The sequence below is a fragment of the Athene cunicularia genome (assembly GCF_003259725.1).
Source record: "Athene cunicularia isolate RWA chromosome 10 unlocalized genomic scaffold, athCun1 chr10_part1, whole genome shotgun sequence".
Taxonomy (NCBI): Eukaryota; Metazoa; Chordata; class Aves; order Strigiformes; family Strigidae; genus Athene; species Athene cunicularia.
In genome coordinates this window covers 16,058,919-16,076,041 of record NW_020799112.1, presented here as the reverse complement: position 1 = coordinate 16,076,041, position 17,123 = coordinate 16,058,919, and the positions used below count along the sequence as shown (strand labels likewise).

The 17,123-nt window shown below is 61.2% G+C and overlaps 2 protein-coding genes across 2 annotated transcripts; both read left to right on the top strand.

Moving 5' to 3' along the window:
* On the top strand, positions 1–7,407 carry MFGE8 (milk fat globule-EGF factor 8 protein; the record flags this gene model as incomplete). Its single annotated transcript, XM_026856075.1, has 9 exons — positions 1–145; positions 400–525; positions 992–1,105; positions 1,540–1,721; positions 2,133–2,288; positions 3,158–3,302; positions 4,157–4,359; positions 5,708–5,863; positions 5,971–7,407. Coding segments are annotated over 9 exons (1,371 nt in total), but the record flags the coding sequence as incomplete, so codon positions are not given.
* A 2,063-nt stretch (positions 7,408–9,470) lies between these two features.
* On the top strand, positions 9,471–15,905 carry HAPLN3 (hyaluronan and proteoglycan link protein 3). The gene is given in 6 exon segments (XM_026856107.1): positions 9,471–11,190; positions 12,761–12,920; positions 13,189–13,560; positions 14,682–14,852; positions 14,855–14,983; positions 15,179–15,905. Coding segments are annotated over 5 exon segments (1,197 nt in total). The 5' UTR covers positions 9,471–11,190; positions 12,761–12,793; the 3' UTR covers positions 15,577–15,905.
* The last annotated feature ends 1,218 nt before the right edge of the window (positions 15,906–17,123 follow it).

The window sequence follows — 17,123 nt, the reverse complement described above, 5'->3', positions numbered from 1 at the left end:
CATGTAGCTTTGCTTTCAGGTGACTTCTGTGACGTGAACCACTGTCAGAATGGGGGCACCTGCCTGACAGGGATTAATGAGACCCCCTTCTTCTGCATCTGCCCTGAGGGCTACATTGGGATTGACTGCAATGAGATGGAGAAAGGTGAGGGGCTGATCCCCTCATGGGTGCTCCATGAAGGCTGGAAGTCTTGCAGTGTGCCAGTGTGCCCTTGTTGTGGCCCTGCACCACTGGTCTTGGGGTCCAGCCCCAAGTGTGCCCCGTAAGTGGAGGTGCAAGCAGGGATGCGATGGCCTCCATTACTTGGGGGAGAATGTGATGTCCGGGGTGTAACAGCCCACTGAGTGCTCTTATTTTATGCCTGTGCCCATATTACAGCTGTTTTTCTCCTTCCCCAGGCCCTTGCCACCCCAATCCTTGCCACAACAACGGCGAGTGCCAGCTGGTCCCGAACCGGGGGGATGTCTTTACTGACTACATCTGCAAGTGCCCTGCGGGGTATGATGGGGTGCACTGCCAGAACAGTGAGTACAGTGGGGGGGTGGTAGGGGGTGCTGCTCTGCTCTAAGGGCTTGGAGACCCCTTGGGCAGCACTGGGGGGACAAACGGGTGGTATTTGCAGCTGTGGCTGTGTTGGGTGCTGGGCAATGTTGGAGGCCATGGGCTGGTTTGGACCTTGCAGGGTGGAGGGAAGGACTGTGGTGTGGGGTCACGGTAGTGTCTGAGCCTTGCTCAGCGTTCCTGCTGATATGGTGGCAGGAGTTGAAGCACTAACCCAAGGAGCCACCTAAGCCTCGTCCTCGCTGACTCCAGCCACACGAGTGAATTGGGACATGCTGCCACAGCTGGGAGTTTGTGTGGAGCAGGAACGCTGCCGTGGTCCATGCTCAGGAGATGTCTGTCTCCTCTTATTGCTGCACTGAATGAGGGGTCTTCTCCCTGGGACTAGCTTTGGGGTCGCCTGCTGAGCTCCTGTACTCTGTCTCCTAGACAGGAATGAGTGCTACTCCCAGCCTTGCAAAAACGGTGGCACCTGCCTGGACCTGGATGGTGACTACACCTGCAAGTGTCCTTCTCCATTCATGGGGAAGACCTGCCACGTCCGTAAGTCCCTGACACCAACTACAGAAATCCCTTTCCTCCCCTGTTCCCCACTGCCCTGTCACTCATCACCAGCATGCCCAGGAGACAACTCACCAGCTGGTTTAAGGGAATCTGAAGGGCAGCTGTGGGCACCTGTGTGCTGGCTGCCCTTGGTGCTAGCAAGCCTAGTTTTGATGGAGGGAGCCTTCCTGGGAAGATGCCATCTTCTCTCTAGGGGGGCCTCAGAGCAGCCCTTTCCTCACTTCAGCCCCCTGTGCTATGAGAGGGGCTGATGTGCAGTGTGGTTTTGACTGAAGGCTGGAGAGAGGGGGAACACCTGAGGGTCAGGCAGGTCCTATCACTGGCCTCCCTGTCCTGCCCTGTCCCCAGATAATGGCCCCCCAGTTTTGCTCCCTGGTCACCATCTTTGGTGCTGATGTCCCCACTGCCCCCAGGCTGTGCTGTTCTTCTGGGCATGGAAGGAGGTGCCATCTCCGATGCCCAGCTCTCTGCGTCCTCTGTCTACTATGGCTTCCTTGGCCTCCAGCGCTGGGGGCCGGAGCTTGCCCGCCTCAACAACCAAGGCATTGTCAACGCCTGGACCTCCAGCAACTATGACAAGAACCCCTGGATCCAGGTATCTGCAGCAGGACTGGGAGTGCTGGTGTAGTGGGAAGCCCTGGTAGCCATGGCTGGTCTTGCTGGACTGCTCTCGTGGGATTTCTTTGCTTCTGGTGGCAATGGCAGGACTAAATTGCTGCAGCAGGGTGCCACCCAGGGGCGTCTCGTGACATGGCTGGAGAAGGCAAGGTCCCTGGGGTGGCATGGGGAGCGGGGATGGCAATCCCCCCTTCTCTGCCCACCCTCGGGTGCGAGGCTGGAGGGATGGAGGACTTAAATCCCAAGGAAATCATAGCGCTCTGGGCAGCCCCTTGCCTGGTCCTGATGCTGAGCATGAGCCCACCATCCCAGCCAGGCTCAGCAGTGCTGGTGGGTGCAGGAGCTGCGCACCCCGTCCGCACTCACGCTCTCCTCTCCCCCACCCCAGGCCAACCTGCTGCGGAAGATGCGGCTGAGCGGGGTCATCACGCAAGGAGCTCGCCGCGTGGGCCAGCAGGAGTATGTCCGCGCCTACAAAGTCTCCTACAGCCTGGACGGGCAGGAGTTCACCTTCTGCAAGGACGAGAAGCAGGACGCAGACAAGGTGGGCTGTGATGCTGTGTGGGGGCCCGGCTGGCTCCCCCCACCCTGCAGTGCTGTGGGTGCTGGGGTGGCTCTGAGCCGCATCCCAGACTGTCCCCATGTTTGGGAGAGGGTTTTTGACAAGGGTCAAAGCCACGTTGGGAACCCACCTAGCAGCGAGATGGCACAGGCGGTTCCAGCACTGGGCAGTGCTCTCTGGCTTTGTTTAATTGACCATAATAAGCATTACCAAAGAATCAGTGCTGACTTATTTGGGTCAGTCAGATAATATCTTTATCGCTGACACACTGTGGGAACTGGGCATGGTCTGGAAGTGCTGGTGAATGGCTTACACGGCTCAGTGTTGTGTCTGCATTATGCTTGAGCTGACAGTGTGTCTCACTCTCAGGGCAGGAATACTACTGATCACAGTGCGCTCCACTCTGCTTTTTATGGCAAGTGACTCCTGGTTGTTTTCTGAGCATCCAGGAAATGGCTGGAGTATCTGCCTTGCTTCAAAAAAAAAGTTCCTCTTGTTTCTGCAGCAGTGGAAAAAATGCATGAAAACACAGCCTGACTCTTGTGTTAAAAAGAAAGAAGTGAGCCACCTCTCTGCTTGTCACGATTTGAGGAGGGTTGCCATAGCGGGAGGGAGTGGATGTTGCTGCATGTGTGGCTCGGTGGGGTGAGGACAGAGCAGGGAGTGTTGCAAAGCTCTGTGGGGAGTGCTGGAGCTGCTGCAAGGTCACGCACTGCTCAGGGGCACGAGAGCAGAGCCCAGCTTCCCTCGCTCCTGCTGATGGTGCTGAGCTCTGTCCGTCTGCTAGGCAAGGGATTCCATACACGATGCTGCGGGAGAGCTGAGGCGCTCAGCCCTGCTCGCCCTTGCAGATTTTCCAGGGGAACGTGGACTACAGCACCATGCAGACCAACATGTTCGACCCTCCCATCACCGCCCAGTTCATCCGCATCTACCCCGTGATGTGCCGCCGCGCCTGCACGCTGCGCTTTGAACTCATCGGCTGCGAGATGAACGGTAAATGTCGGTGGCTGTCCCCTCCCCAGGGACTGCAGGGCAGGGGGTGACACAGTGCAGGGCATCACCTCTTGTACTGCTTCCGATCCCCCGGGACAGGGGATTTGTCAGCGCTTGTTTTTCCTCGTGCCGGCTACGTGATGCCTGGAAATACCCGCGGGTGCTTTTGGGAAGCATAAACTGTTAATCCCACCAGCTCAACCCGGCTCGAGCTGCATTCTCACACTGCTAACACCTCCCCAAGCCGGGGCTTTTTATTGTGCCCTCTCCCCATCTGATCTGTGAACCTGCCAAGAGCTTGAAAAAGCACCGGAGGATCAAAGTCCTCTGGGAAACGTGAGGGATGATTAACCCGAGCCCTTTCCCTGTGCCTCCCGCGTTCCTGCCCTGCGGCAAGTCCCCGGCAGCCGAGCGGGACCCGTGTGCCCGGGTGGGAGTGGGGCACTGTGGGGGCTTGGTCGTGTCCTGGTGCTGCGTGGGTGCGGTGCCAGACGTGCTTTCAGCTGAGGGTGGCTTTGCACTGCTCTCTTCACCCTGACAGCATCCTCCTCTGCCTCCTGCTGAAGCCGTCTGTATTCCCGGGCCAGGCTATGCTGTGGGGAAGTCCGCGCATCCCTGCAGCAGGAGGCACTGTGAGCCAGGGAATAGCTGGGAGCTAAAAATTCCAGGAACGGGCGAGAGGGCTGCGACCCAGGGCCTCTGCCTAGCCTTTCCCTGCCTCGCCCTGCCTGCTGCTCCGGGCAGTGGAGACTTGGGAATGTGGGGATGGTGCCTGCCGGGGCTGCGGGGTTTTGCTCGCGATGGTGCTGTGGACTCTTTCCCTTTCACCTCCTGTATAAACCGTTGTGTTACAGTGTATTTCAACACGGCAGGTTGCTCGGAGCCTCTGGGCATGAAATCCCGCCTGATCTCCGACCAGCAGATCACAGCCTCCAGTGTCTTCAAGACCTGGGGCATCGACGCCTTTACCTGGCACCCCCATTACGCCCGCCTGGACAAGACGGGCAAAACCAACGCCTGGACGGCGCTCCACAATGGCCAGTCCGAGTGGCTGCAGGTGGGTCTCGGTGCCCCCCCTCTGTAATCTCACTACACTTATCCAGCTCCTCCAGCAGTGCCCGAGCCACCTCCTGTGCCGGGGTGGCTGGAAGCAGGATGAGCATGGCGGGAGCGGCCGGGCAGAGCCGCCGGGACCGTGCAGCCGGAGCCTTGCTGTGGGACACACAGCCCAGTGGTGCTGTCCCCGAGATGGGATCGCAGGGGCAGGTCAGGATGGGGCCACAGCCACCGGTGTTAACAGCGATGCTGGAGCTCTGGGTCAGAAACATCAGTGCCCGTAGGGACGGGGTGGTGCTGTCTCTGCAGACTTTCTTGTTGGGGTGCACTGAGCCTGCAGCACCCCAGTTCTGCATCACCCCCTTGGGAAGTGCCATCCCAGCCTGGGGTGACCATTCCACAACCCTCTGGCTGCCCAGAACACCATGTTTCTGTTTTGCAGGAAAAGATCGGGTTTGCTTTTCTCTTCCCAATCTGGAATGGGAACAAATAGTTTTGAAATTTCCTTCTCAGTTTCCTTTCCTCCCCTGTTTTTATACTTTTCACATGATTTCATGACATAATAGGACAAAGCAGTTTAGATATTTGCCCTGCTTTTTATTTGGGAAATGATTAAAAGCAGTTGCTTCATGGCCCTAAATAAACCAGCTTATCAAGATGTCTGCTGATGGGGTCAGGATGACACGCAGAGTTGGGCTGTTGCACCACAGGCTGCCTGTTTGTGTATGTGTATATAGATGTTCATGTATATTCATAGATATACACGTATACGTGTATATGTATAGCTAGTACTGCCCTCAACATGCATAAAATAGGAACTAAATTAAGGAGACTTTCAGCTCATTTGCTGGTTTGCCCTGTAGAGTGCCAGCAGCAGTAGCGCAGTGTGGCAAAGAGAATAGAAACCATCTCACTTAAAACTCAAATGTCAGACCATGCTGAACTGCATATTTTCTCAGCCAGAATCACTTTCCAATGAAAATGCATTTCCTCTGGGAATCCTTTATTTTTTTCTTTTTTTTAATTGAGATTTTTTTTCTGTCATTACCACATTGACCTTTACAGCAAAAAATGTCGAGGTGACAGCGGTGGGGAAGGGAGCTGTGATGGTGGGGTTTGCGTCCTGCTTTGGGTTGCTTTGAGAGATGCTGTGAGTGTTAAAGGGTCAGATATTTCACAGTGGTGTTTTATTAGTTGCTCTGGCACTGGGGCAGGGGTCGAGCAGTGTTTTCTCCATTCTTGACCCCCGAGGGCCAGCACATCCCAGCTGCCTCTGGGACGTGCAGGATGCTCTGGGGTGGGAGCACCGCTCCTGTGAGACTCTTCAACGAGCCTTGTCTCTGTGCCAGATCGACCTCCGGGACCAGAAGAAGGTGACGGGCATTATCACGCAAGGAGCCCGTGATTTCGGGCACATCCAATACGTGGCAGCCTACAAGGTGGCCTACAGTGACAACGGCACATCCTGGACCCTCTACCAGGATGGTCAGACAAACAGCGCCAAGGTGTGTGGGGCAGCGACCTCCCGGGGCTCGGGGATGCCGCTGTGGGGAGGGATGGGATGGTGGCGAGGAGGTCCCGGTGGTGCTGACACCTGCCTTTCCCCTGCTAGATCTTCCACGGTAACAGTGACAACTACTCACACAAGAAGAATGTGTTTGACGAGCCCTTCTACGCCCGCTTCATCCGCATCCTGCCCGTGGCCTGGCACAACCGCATCACCCTGCGTGTGGAGCTGCTGGGCTGCGACGAGTAGGCACCCGGGGAGGAAGGACGGGGCTGCTCTTCCCGGCTGCCCGGCCCGTGCCCTGCCTGCCCCTGCCCACTCCTGCTCCGACCTCACACCCCCCTTTCCATGTCCCCAAACTCGGGAGGCAGCCGGAGGGCTCCCTGCCCCGCGTTGGCACTGGGGCCGCAGCACTGCACTTTACAGGGCCCTTCAGGTGGGATGTGGGGACGGCTTCTGCCCTTTCACCCTGCTGAACAGGGTTGAGACCCCCTCCTGCGACTGGGGCTTGGCTGGGGACCCACTCCTACAACTGGGCCTTGGGGGACCCCATCCTGCAAAGGGGACTTTGCTGGGGGACCCTGTCCTGCAACCAGGGTTTGGCTGCATCCTCCCAGCTATGCCCAGAGACAAATTTTTTCCCCCTTTTTTGCTTCTGCTTCCAGCAGAGAGGCTGCAGCCAGCAGCAGTCCCCTGCCTGCACTGGGGCTTGGGGCTCAGCAGTTTTGGGGGGGCTTAGGGCAGGCACCCTGGGCTTGCAGCCTCTGATGTCCCTCCTGCTCCCTGCATGGCTGCAAGCAGGGGCTCTGAAAAACCTACTTGGGTCTTGTCCCCTGCCCATTTTTCCAGGCCCTGGGTCTTCTTGCCTGCAGTGTCAGCACTGCATAGTGTGAGGGGAGTGATGAGACGCCTCCTGTCAAGAGGTACTGGGTCCCCGGTGGCTCTACCCACTGAGGAACTGCTGGCAGGCGCCGTGGTTGGCATTTTTGCAGGCGCTACCCATTCACCTTCCTGCGGTGCTGGCTCCAGCATCCTCAAAGTCTCAGCATTGGCACTATCCCCACCTTACTGCAGTCTGGGATGCCTTGAAGTCCCTTGTCCCGAGCCAAGCAGTGACATGGAGGAGGGCTGCAATCTGGTAGCGGGGGAGAGATGGTTTGTAGCCACAAGGGTGCAGAGAAAAGATGGGAAAGGTGGTGATTAAACCAACCAAATGCAGTAGGCAGAGAGCTGTGCTGTGACCCTTTTTTGTAACCTGATATTTTCCCTTTCCCTGGGGTGGAGAGGAGCCTCTTGCAATGCTCGAGCCCTTGGGATTAGTGGTAGGAGATGAGGGAGACCTGGCACCGGCAAGCGGGAGTGCGGGCAGGGTGTCCAGGCAGCGGCACTGGCAGCGATGCTTCCCCCACCTGCTGGGGTGTGAAGCAGCCCTGGGGCCGGACTGGCGGTGGGTTCGCTTTGGCAAGTGCTGAGGGAGCCCGGGTGGGATGGCGGCCCTGCTCTGGGGTGTCTCTGACAGTATTAAAACCAGCTGAAACTTTGGGGCTGTTGGTTGCTCTGTGCCTACCCGAGAGCCATCTCCCAAAGCCCAGCAGGTCCAGCAGTCCCCCAGGATCCCCTCTGAGCCCCCTAGCTTCTCCATCCCAGGGGGCTGCTGACTGCTGTGCTGATCCCACACCTCTCTTGCTTTCACAGACCCTCCTAGCTCCATTTCCAGCCTGAAAAACAGGGTACCAGGGCTTTGTGCACCTTCCCTGCTGCCTCCGCCCTGTCGCAGCTGCTGGAGCCTGTGCTCGCAGCTGGCCAAGCTCAGCGGAGTGGGATTTGGGAAGTGGAAGCTGCTATCAGCACCCCACACCCTGTGTCTCCTCCTTTGGCTTTGATCCTGGAGAAAATCCCCCAGCTTGGAGCAAAACTGCTTTTACACCCCAGTGTGCTCCCAGGGCTGGAGGGAGCTGTGGGTTTGCCAGGGCTGCCTGCAGGGATGCTCCTGGCAGAGTCCCCTGGGCGGGTCAGGGGAGAGGATGCTGCTGGAGTAGGATCCCCCTGCATTGAGGACGGGGTCCCTGGTAGGGAAGGAGCAGTGGGGGTGGACAGAGGAGCTTTGCTCCTCTACAGAGTCTTCTGCCACACCGGGCAGGGACCGCTGAGGTTGGCAGGAATGGTCCAGGGCCACCTACATCTCACCACAGCTCTGTCCCCACAGCTGTGCAGAACCTCCGTGCACCTTCCCACTGTTGGCAGTGCCCTTCTCAGCCATGCACCCCCTCCCTGGGCTCTGCCTGTGGGAGGTGGGCTCCTGCCTGGCCCCGTGGGTGCCAGCCCCTGGCACCAGAGGCGCTGGCGGGCTGCCTGCAAAGACCGCACTGAATTCATTGCGGCTGTGGCTGCTTGGTGATAAATAGCAGCCACAGCTAGAGCCAGGGTTGGGAGGGGGACAGTCAGTCCTGTTCACCTCTAGACATGCCACCCTTATCGCCAGGAAGCTGGGGCAGAGATAAGAGCAGCTCTCTCTGAGTCCAGCCAAGACAGCCCCGAGCTGGGGGCACAGCAGAGGCTCCATGGAGAGGGTGACGGGAGCAGATGCCATGTGTCAGAGCAGGGGATGCATCCTCAGCACCCGGCTGCTGCTTCCCCCTGCCCGTTGCCAACCCCCAGACAAGCCCCTCTGATGGACGCTGAGCCCCTTCCCAGCTCTGCAGCGTTTCCTTCCTCCTCTGGAGCCCCAGGATGGGGGGGTTGGTGAGGGCCAGGGTCCCCTCCACGTCACGCACAGCCCCTCGCAGGGCTCTTCCCGGACGCGGCTGGGTTGCTGGGGCAGCAGGAAGGCCAGGAGGGCCGGCACGCTGTGGCTGCGGCACCCTGCTGCCTGCTGACTCGGCTGCCGGTCCTGCCAGCTGCCCGTGAGCCGGTTCCTCAGGAAGCAGCCGTCGGGGAGAGCATCCTCTCGCCTCCACCCGGAAAGCCCTGCACAGATCACAGCCTCCATCCCACCAGGAACAGGGGTTTTCCTCCCCTGTTTGCACCTTGGGCAACAGGTTCCTGCTAGAATCGTCCTGACCAATTTCAGGGAGAAATCTCTCTGGTGAGGCACAGTGGAGCTGTCAGCTGCTGAGTTTGAGGCGGGGAAGACAGGGATGACATTTTTATGGCTCCTGTTCAACGAAAAACTCAGCCAGCCCTAAACACATGCCCTAAACACGTGCTCCTGGGTCAGAGCTACCCTGACCCTGCACAGCCTTGCTTACCCGTGGTCCCACCCAGGGTCCCCCTCAGGAGCAGAAAACAAATCTGGGATCATCCCTGAAGCTCCAAAAATAGGGTGGGAGGCAGGAGGGAGTGAAGGGGATTCCTTGGGGGGCTGCTGGTGGATGGATCCTTCCCGATGCTGCCCACTCCCCAGGAGGAGGTGGAGGGCATTGGTGGCCACATCCACACAAGAGCTGTGGCTGAGTATGAGCCATGAGCTGTTGCTGAAAAGAGATGCAGAAAAGCATCCTTCTCCCTTTCCCCACTGCTGCTCCCTTCCTCGGGCCAGAGGATGGCTCCTGGCAGGCACGGCGGTGCAGGCAGCACAGGGCAATATGTGGCTTGTTGCTCAGCGCTGAAACAATGGGGCGCCCACACCAAGGAGCCGCATGCCTGGATGGGGCTGTCCGTCTGTCTGCACAGCCAGTGGGGTGGAAGGAGCTATCCTGATTGCTGGCTCACTGAGACACAGACAACTTGGGCAAGCAACATCAGGGGGGCACTGGTGGCCAGGATGCAGCTGGGACGCCATCCCACCACCTCTTCTGGCCATGGGGCAGGGCTGGGGGGACCGGGGACCCTTGGCTGGGATGCAGGCAATGCATCGGCTCCGCGCTGCCCTGACGGGAGATATAATCGCCCCTCCATTGTGGGCTGCAGAGCAGCCTGCTCCGGGCAGGCAAGCAGGCAGCGTGCCCGGCCGTCACGCTCCCCTGTCCCTGGGCAGCCCGGCCCTGCTGTGTCCCTCCTTGGGAACAACTGGTGGGCCCTGGAAAAAAGAGAGCAAGGAAGAGCAGTGTCTCCAGACCCTGGGTCCTGCAGCTGTTCGCTGGCGGGGCTTCCCACGGGGGACTGGGCTTGCTGGGCTGGCTCTGGCAGCAGATAACGCAGTTTCCATGCTGGCTGCTCCCTATCAGCCTGGCGGCAGCGGGCAGACAAGATTGCACCCTGAGCGCGCCATGCCAGGGGGCTGTCAGGAAGGGGTCCCGGCCCCCTTCACCCCACAGCCAGCCCTGATGTGGTTTATTTTTACACGAGTTGTTTTCTTTCCGGCTTGATGCTGTCCCACACGGCGGCAAGAGCCGGAGCGGGCCCCCTGCGCCTCATTTCCTTGCCATAAAACAACAAAGCGGGGGGCGAAGCGGCGCGCCTGGCTGGGGCGGCGGGTCGCCGGGTCAGGGCACACGCCGCTCCGTGGTTCCTCCATCTGCTCGGCCCCACTGGCCGCTCTTGGACCAGCATCCCCTGGCTGTGCTGCCGCCGTGCTGCCCTTCCTGAGGGCTGGATCTGGGGCTCTCGGAGCCAGGGCTGTGTGTCTGTGTGCCATCGGGAGTTGGCATGGAGGGCATCATCCATGTCTAGGGATGATGCCCCCTCTGATGGGTGCAACTGGGCAACCCAAAGATTTTTCCCTGCTCTCTGTGCCTCTGCTTTGCCCCCACAGCCCCAAGCAGACCCTGAAGAAGCTGAACACTGTGGCTCAGCTGCCTCCCCTGGACCCCGGAGTGGGCAGGCACTGTCCTCACACTCCAGGCACGGACCACCCTCAGCCACAGCCCACCCGTCCTGAGCTGCTTGTGCCTGTGGTGCTCCTGCCACGGGCGTGCTCAACACCACCATTGCCTGGGGACCGTGGTCAGTCCCTCTGGTGGGATGTAGGGCAAGGGATGGCTCTTCGCCTGCGACACTGAGGCTTCACTGGGGCTTTGCATGGTTGCATCACGGGGTCCCACTGGCCCCAACAGGTCACCCTGCTCCCCGCTGCTCTCCTCTCCAAGCTGGCGGCAGTGCAGGCGGATGGCACATCACAGAGGACGCATGTGGGCAGCGTGCGGGCAGTGTGCGGGCAGCGTGCAGGCGCATGGTGAGACCATTGCCCAGGCACGGCGGGCGGGCGGGGGGCTGGGGGCAGCCACCCCATCTCCAGGCTGCGAGCAGGGGGTTGGGAAAGGCGTGTGTTTCCCTTTAAGAGGCAGGCCCTGGAGCTGCTTCCTCTCAGCCCTGCAAGAGCCCTAAACACAGTGCATCTGCCTGCAGCCTGCCTGCACGCCTGCCTGCAGCCTGCCTGCAACCAGCGTGAGTAGGGCTTGGCCCTGGAGCCGGGGCTGGGGAGGGCTGGCACCCTGGGGTGGTGGGCATCCTCCTTGCCGTGGAGGGCTGGAGGGCTGGCACTGCCAGGGAGGGTACCGGGCATCACTGCGGAAGGTGCTGGGCATTGCTGCGGCGGGTGCTGCAGCGTGATGCTCACTGGCATTGTGGTTAAGGATGCTGGGCCCCTCGGCACGTCACCGGGACGCTGGGCTCTGGGGGGTGGCTAGGCATGGGGGGCACAGGGGAGCCAGGGCTGGTGCCCCGCAGACGGAGATGCGCAGCTGCCGGTGCCTCGAGCCTGCCGTGCTGCGGGCGGGCAGCACGTGGCGACGCGCCTGCGGGCGCTGGTGCCTGCAGAGCTTCGCACCGGGGCCGCCCGCTCCCGGGGCTGCGCTGGCCGTCGAGCCCGTGCATCCCACCCCCGCCAACACCGGCTCTGCAGACCTCGGCAGGTGTCAGGCGTGGGCTGCGCCCCCACGAGAAGGTGAGCAGTGGCACCGACCGCGGAGGAGAGCCCTGTGACGAGCAACCCATGGTGGGAGCAGCCGGTTGCATGTTCTGGCCCGCGGAGACCACCACCGTACCCCATATGGACCCTGCCGGGGGTGAGCCCCTGCTCTCCCACAGCCCCCTGGCCTGGGGCATCTTTGCAGGCGCTCCTAAACCTTGTCTGCCCAAGGGGCACAGATGTCAGATCCCTGCCAGTCTTGGAGGGGGGCTGCTGGAGGCTTGCCGGGTGCTGGGCCCCCTCTGCCGCTCCGGGAAAGCTCGCAAGCCGGCAAATAGTGCTGCGAGCCGCGCTGGGTGAGCCCCATGCAGGGCATCCTTGGGTGCTCGGGGCACCCAGAGCTCAGGCAGCGCGGGTCTCTGATGCCACGGGGCAGCCGGGCTTCCCCCCAGCCGGGGGATGCGCTTTGGGAGCGAGAAGTGTTGCGTGGGGTCAGTGCCAGCTGGCTACTGGGGTGCAAAGCAGGAGCCCTGGGTTGGAGGTGGGGGTCCTCGGCCAGGCTGGCTGGGTGCTGCCGGGCTTTGGCCAGTGCTGGGACAGTGGAGGCAGCTCCAAGCTCTCTCCTCCTCATCTCGGCTGGTTTGCACGCTCGGCTGCCTCTGTAAACTGAGCTTGTGGCTTACAGCGGGGCTCGGGCACTTCTCTGCCCCTGCACCCCCTACGTGATGTTTTCCCAGTGCTCTGTGTTCAAAGGACACCCTGGGATCCTATTTCCCCAGGCTGCCCTGTCCCCAGCTTGGGCTCTGCTTCCCTCTCGGGGCCGGGAGCTCTGCAAGCCCAGCAGTGAATGCGGTGGTGCGTGGTGACGTGACCCAGGCGGGAGGATGAGGATGGAGGGGACCAGGAGCCCTGGTTGTGGGGCAGGTCCGAGGACACAGCTCGGGTTGCCTGCACCCTCCCCTGTGGGCAGGCGAGCTGCTCTGCCGGCTCTTCCCGCCCCTCTCCTTGCATCCCTGCAGTGAGGTCTACCCAGCACCACGTGCCGGGCAATGCTGGGGTGCTCCCAGTAATTTTAGGGTGTTATCACAGCCCTTTCCCCCTCCACAGCCTGGGCTTGAGGTTTGGCCTCGCTCCCCAACCATGCTGCTGCTCCTGCTGCTCCTGGAGGCCACCCTGCTGCAGCTGGCCAGCGGCTCCCACCACCCCTTCTACAACGGCTTCTACTACAACCACATCATGAATGACAAGGGCAACGGGCAGGACAAAGGTATACTGGGGATTGGCAGGGCTGGCAGAAAGGGGGGCTGGCAGGTTGGCACAAGGGGCTGGAGTCCCCCCTGCCTTTGGATGGGGCTGGGACCTGTCCTGTGGGAGGGATGTGGGGCCTAGAGGAGCAAGCAGGGATGCTCCAGGGATGCTCAGGCAGAAGAGGTGGTGGCAGGAGGGAGGGAGCTGAGTGGCTGCAGGGAGATCTGGGGATGCTGCCCAGCCCTGGATCCTCACCTCCCCATCACGCCTTCCCTCCCTGTCCCCAGTGGTTTACTTTAATGGAGCCAAACTGGTGGTGGAGACCCCCAAAGACCCTGTCTACAGCTCCAATGGCGCCAACGTCACCCTGCCCTGCCGCTACCGCTACGAACCCGACATGGAATCCAAGCGCAAGATACGCATCAAGTGGTCCAAGCTGCGGGATGACTACACCAAAGAGCAAGATGTGCTGGTGGCCATCGGCAAGACCTACCTGGCCTTCGGGGACTTCCGGGGCCGCGCGCACCTCCACCAGACCAACCGGCGTGAGGCCTCGCTGGTTGTCAGTGATGTGCGCTTGCAGGATGATGGCAAATACCGCTGTGAGGTCATCGATGGGCTGGAGGACGAGAGCAACGTGGTGGACCTCCGGCTGCAAGGTGGGGGCACAGCGGGGACCGCGTGACTCCCTGTACCAAGCCAGTGCGCCTGGCCTGCCTGTGGCACCCCGTCCTTGGGGAAGGTAGCAAGGCTGGGCATCTGGGGAGCCCAGTTGTGGGCAGAGAGGGGCTAGGAGGCTCAGTGTGATGGGCTGGTGGCTTGGGGCTGTCTGACTGTGGGGTCTCAGCAGTGAGCGATCCAGAGCACTCTGCCCAGCCGGGATGCTGGGAATGCTACTGTGGAGTCAGAGTTGGGGTGACCCCATGGCCGCAGCATTTCCTGCTTTACCCACCCATTTTCCTGCTGTACTGTGTCATGTGCAGCCGCCCTTGTGCCTCCCACCTCTGGGTATTGCCATGCATCTTGTGATGAATCTTGGTGACTGGTCCAACCCCTCTACTCACTTGCCATGAGGAGCCTGACTCAGCTCTGGCTCCACTGATGAACTCAGAGCTGCAGAAATGTCCCCCTTGCTGTGTCCCTGCCCACCCCCTCGGCCCTCAGGCCCTGCCTCCCATGGTGGCTTGTCCCCTCTGGTCCCTGGGACTGTGGTCTGTGGGTGGTGCACAAGTTCCTGTGGTGCATCCATCCCCGTGACAGTGATCCATCCATCCATCCACATGCTGGCAGTCCATGTGTCCCTGGGATAGTGGCCCATACGTCCCCATGATGCTGGTCCTTGTGTCCCTGTTCCTGGAGCTTGCGCATCGCTGTGACGATGGTCCCCCCCATCCCCACAGGGGTGGTCCGTGCCTCCCTGGGACCACTGCCTGTGCGTCCCCAGGGCCGTGGTCCATACAACCCTGTGGTGGCAGTCCCTGCATCCCCTTTATCACCGTCTGTGCACCGTACATGCAGGTGCCGTCCCCACGAGGGTGGCCCGTGTGTCCCCAGGCCCGAGCCCCTGTGTCACTGGGCCACCAGATGTCGCTGGCAACTCGCCGCTGGCGCCTGCGTGCCCCGAGCAGCCCCATCCCCGCATGCCTGAGCCTCGGGCTGTGCCACCCTGGGCTGGTCCCTGTCCCAGAACCTGAATCTGGGGTGGGTTGGGGACCCCTGCGGCTGGACTCGGGGCGGGTGGGCTGCCCACGGAGCCGCTGAGCGCCCCGTCTGCCCCCAGGCGTCGTGTTCCCCTACCAGCCTCCCCGCGGGCAGTACAGGCTCAACTTCCACGAAGCCGAGCGAGTGTGCCAGGAGCAGGGCGCCATCCTCGCCACCTTCTACCAGCTCTTCCAGGCCTGGAGCGAGGGACTGGACTGGTGCAACGCGGGCTGGCTGGCTGATGGCACCGTGCATACCCCATCCGACAGCCCCGCAAGCCCTGTGGTGGGTTGCACCTCGCCCCGGGCATCCGCAGCTACGGCCCGCGACACCGGCACCAGCACCGCTTTGATGCCTTCTGCTTCTCCTCTGCACTCAAAGGTGGGTGCTGGGCCAGGGGCTGGGGGGGGTGTGATCCTGGGGAAGGTGCTGTGCCCCGTTGGTGGCATCCCTTCCCCTTAGGGCACAGGACGCAGCCTGGGTGGGGATGCTCCAGGCAGGGATGCTCCAGGTGGGATTGCTCCTGCTGATGCTCAGCACTGATGCTCCTCTCTCATGTTCCCCTCTCCCTCCTAGGAGAGGTTTTCTACCTGGACCACCCAGCTGGGATGACGCTGGAGGAGGCCAAGCAGAGCTGCCAGGACGTGGGGGCCGAGATCGCCCGGGTGGGGCAGCTCTACTCTGCCTGGAAGCTCCTGGGGATGGACCGCTGCGATGCCGGCTGGCTGGCGGACGGCAGCGTCCGCTACCCCATCACCAAGCCCCGGGCCAACTGCGGCCCCGCAGAGCCTGGTGTCCGCAGCTTCGGCTTTCCCAGCAAGGAACTACGGACCTACGGCGCCTACTGCTTCGTGGGAATTAGGAACGCCGGGAGGAGAAGTGGGCTGAGCGGAGGGGACGGCGGGGGGACGCTGGCCCTTGTTACCTGGGCGGAGATCTTGAGGCGGGGTATGAGGGGGGGTGTCTCCTGGTGACTTCGGGGGGTTCGTGCATCCTCTGACGAAGTGATAGAGCTGGGTTTGGGTGCTCGGGGCATCCTCTGACAGAGCTTTGGGCTTGTTGGCTGTTCAGGCCTTGCTGGAGAAGCCAGACCCATTGCTGGGCCAGGAAGGGGCTCTAATCCAGCCCCCCCAGTAGGCAGCACAAGCTCCCTTCCCCAACCCCAGCACATCCCTCGCCCCATCCTTGCTCCCCGCAGCCATGAGGACTCTGCCTGGTGCAGACGAGCTGGAGGGCCGGGCATTAATGAGCGTGACTAATGGAGTTTTTCCTTCTCAATTAATAAAGCGACGGTAAAGCTGCACGGCAAAGCCACGCTCTGACTTGTCCTCTGCCCCCCCGGGACCGTTTGGCCTCTTGACGAGAGGAATTTGACAAGGACTTCCCGTCTCATGCAGCACGGGCCCCCCCCCGGCCGCCCTGTCCCGGGGAGTTATCAGTGTCCCTGGCACCACACACCGGGGGTTTCTGAGTTTTGTTGTTTGACACCGCCAGGGTGAGCTATAAAAAGCACCAGAGTTGGCACAGCACTGGGGGAGAAACAGCGTGGGAGATGCCAGCGTCCCCTGGCACCGGCAATCGGTCCCCCGCCTCCCGCGTGTTTGCCAGGAGCTGCATCCCAGCCCGAGCCCTGCCTCCTCCTCAAGGCCAGGGACACTTGGGGCTGGGCCTCCTTGTTTCGGTTGTCCCTGTGCCCAGACTGTGCCAGGGGCTCCCCGGCTCCACGATGGGTGCTGCCACACTCCCCATTTGGGGCTGTGCAGCTCTTGCCTCTCCCACCCCCACGCTGGGGCTGCCCCCAGTGACCAGGCCATCGCTCCGCACCATCCGTTTACTGGTTTTAATACCACAGAAGCACAGAGAGAGGGTTTGCTTGACACGAACCCACTCCAAGCCTTGCAGCAAGCAGCTTTTACCTTTCCTGGGCAGTGCAGAAACAACACACACACCCCTCCGCACCCCAAGACAGCTGCAGCACAGCTGGGATGTCCCCGTGTCATGGTGTCACAGGATGAGGACCCTTGGGCTAGAGGTGGGAGAAGGCAGCAGAGGTGACGCTGGCACCTCAATGCCACCACCCGCCCGCGGTCCCCGCCTTGATTTCAACTCTTGTTGTGACTCCAGGAACAAAACTCCTCTCGTGCTACATTTCGGGTCGCTGTCGGTTCCTTTCGAGGGGATCTTTAGTTATTAGGATTTCTTTGTACAGATATAAAACAAACAAGGAAGCAGACACCCAAAAGTGAGGTTTCATGCCACACTGGGGTCCACGCTGGTGTCCCAGTGCCGTCCCCATCTGTGCCAGCTCCAGGGACCAGGGAGGTGGTGGCTTCTGCCCTGGGGACTCACTCAGTCATCAGGGAGCTGAGCCAGGCCTGGGGGGGGGAACACAAGAATCCTCAGGTGAAGGGAAAGCCCCAAAGACAAATGCTCAGGGGGGAGTGAATGACTCGAGCGTGGCCAGAGAAGGGCAACGGAGCTGGGGCAGGGTCTGGAGCACAGGTCTGCTGGGGAGCGGCTG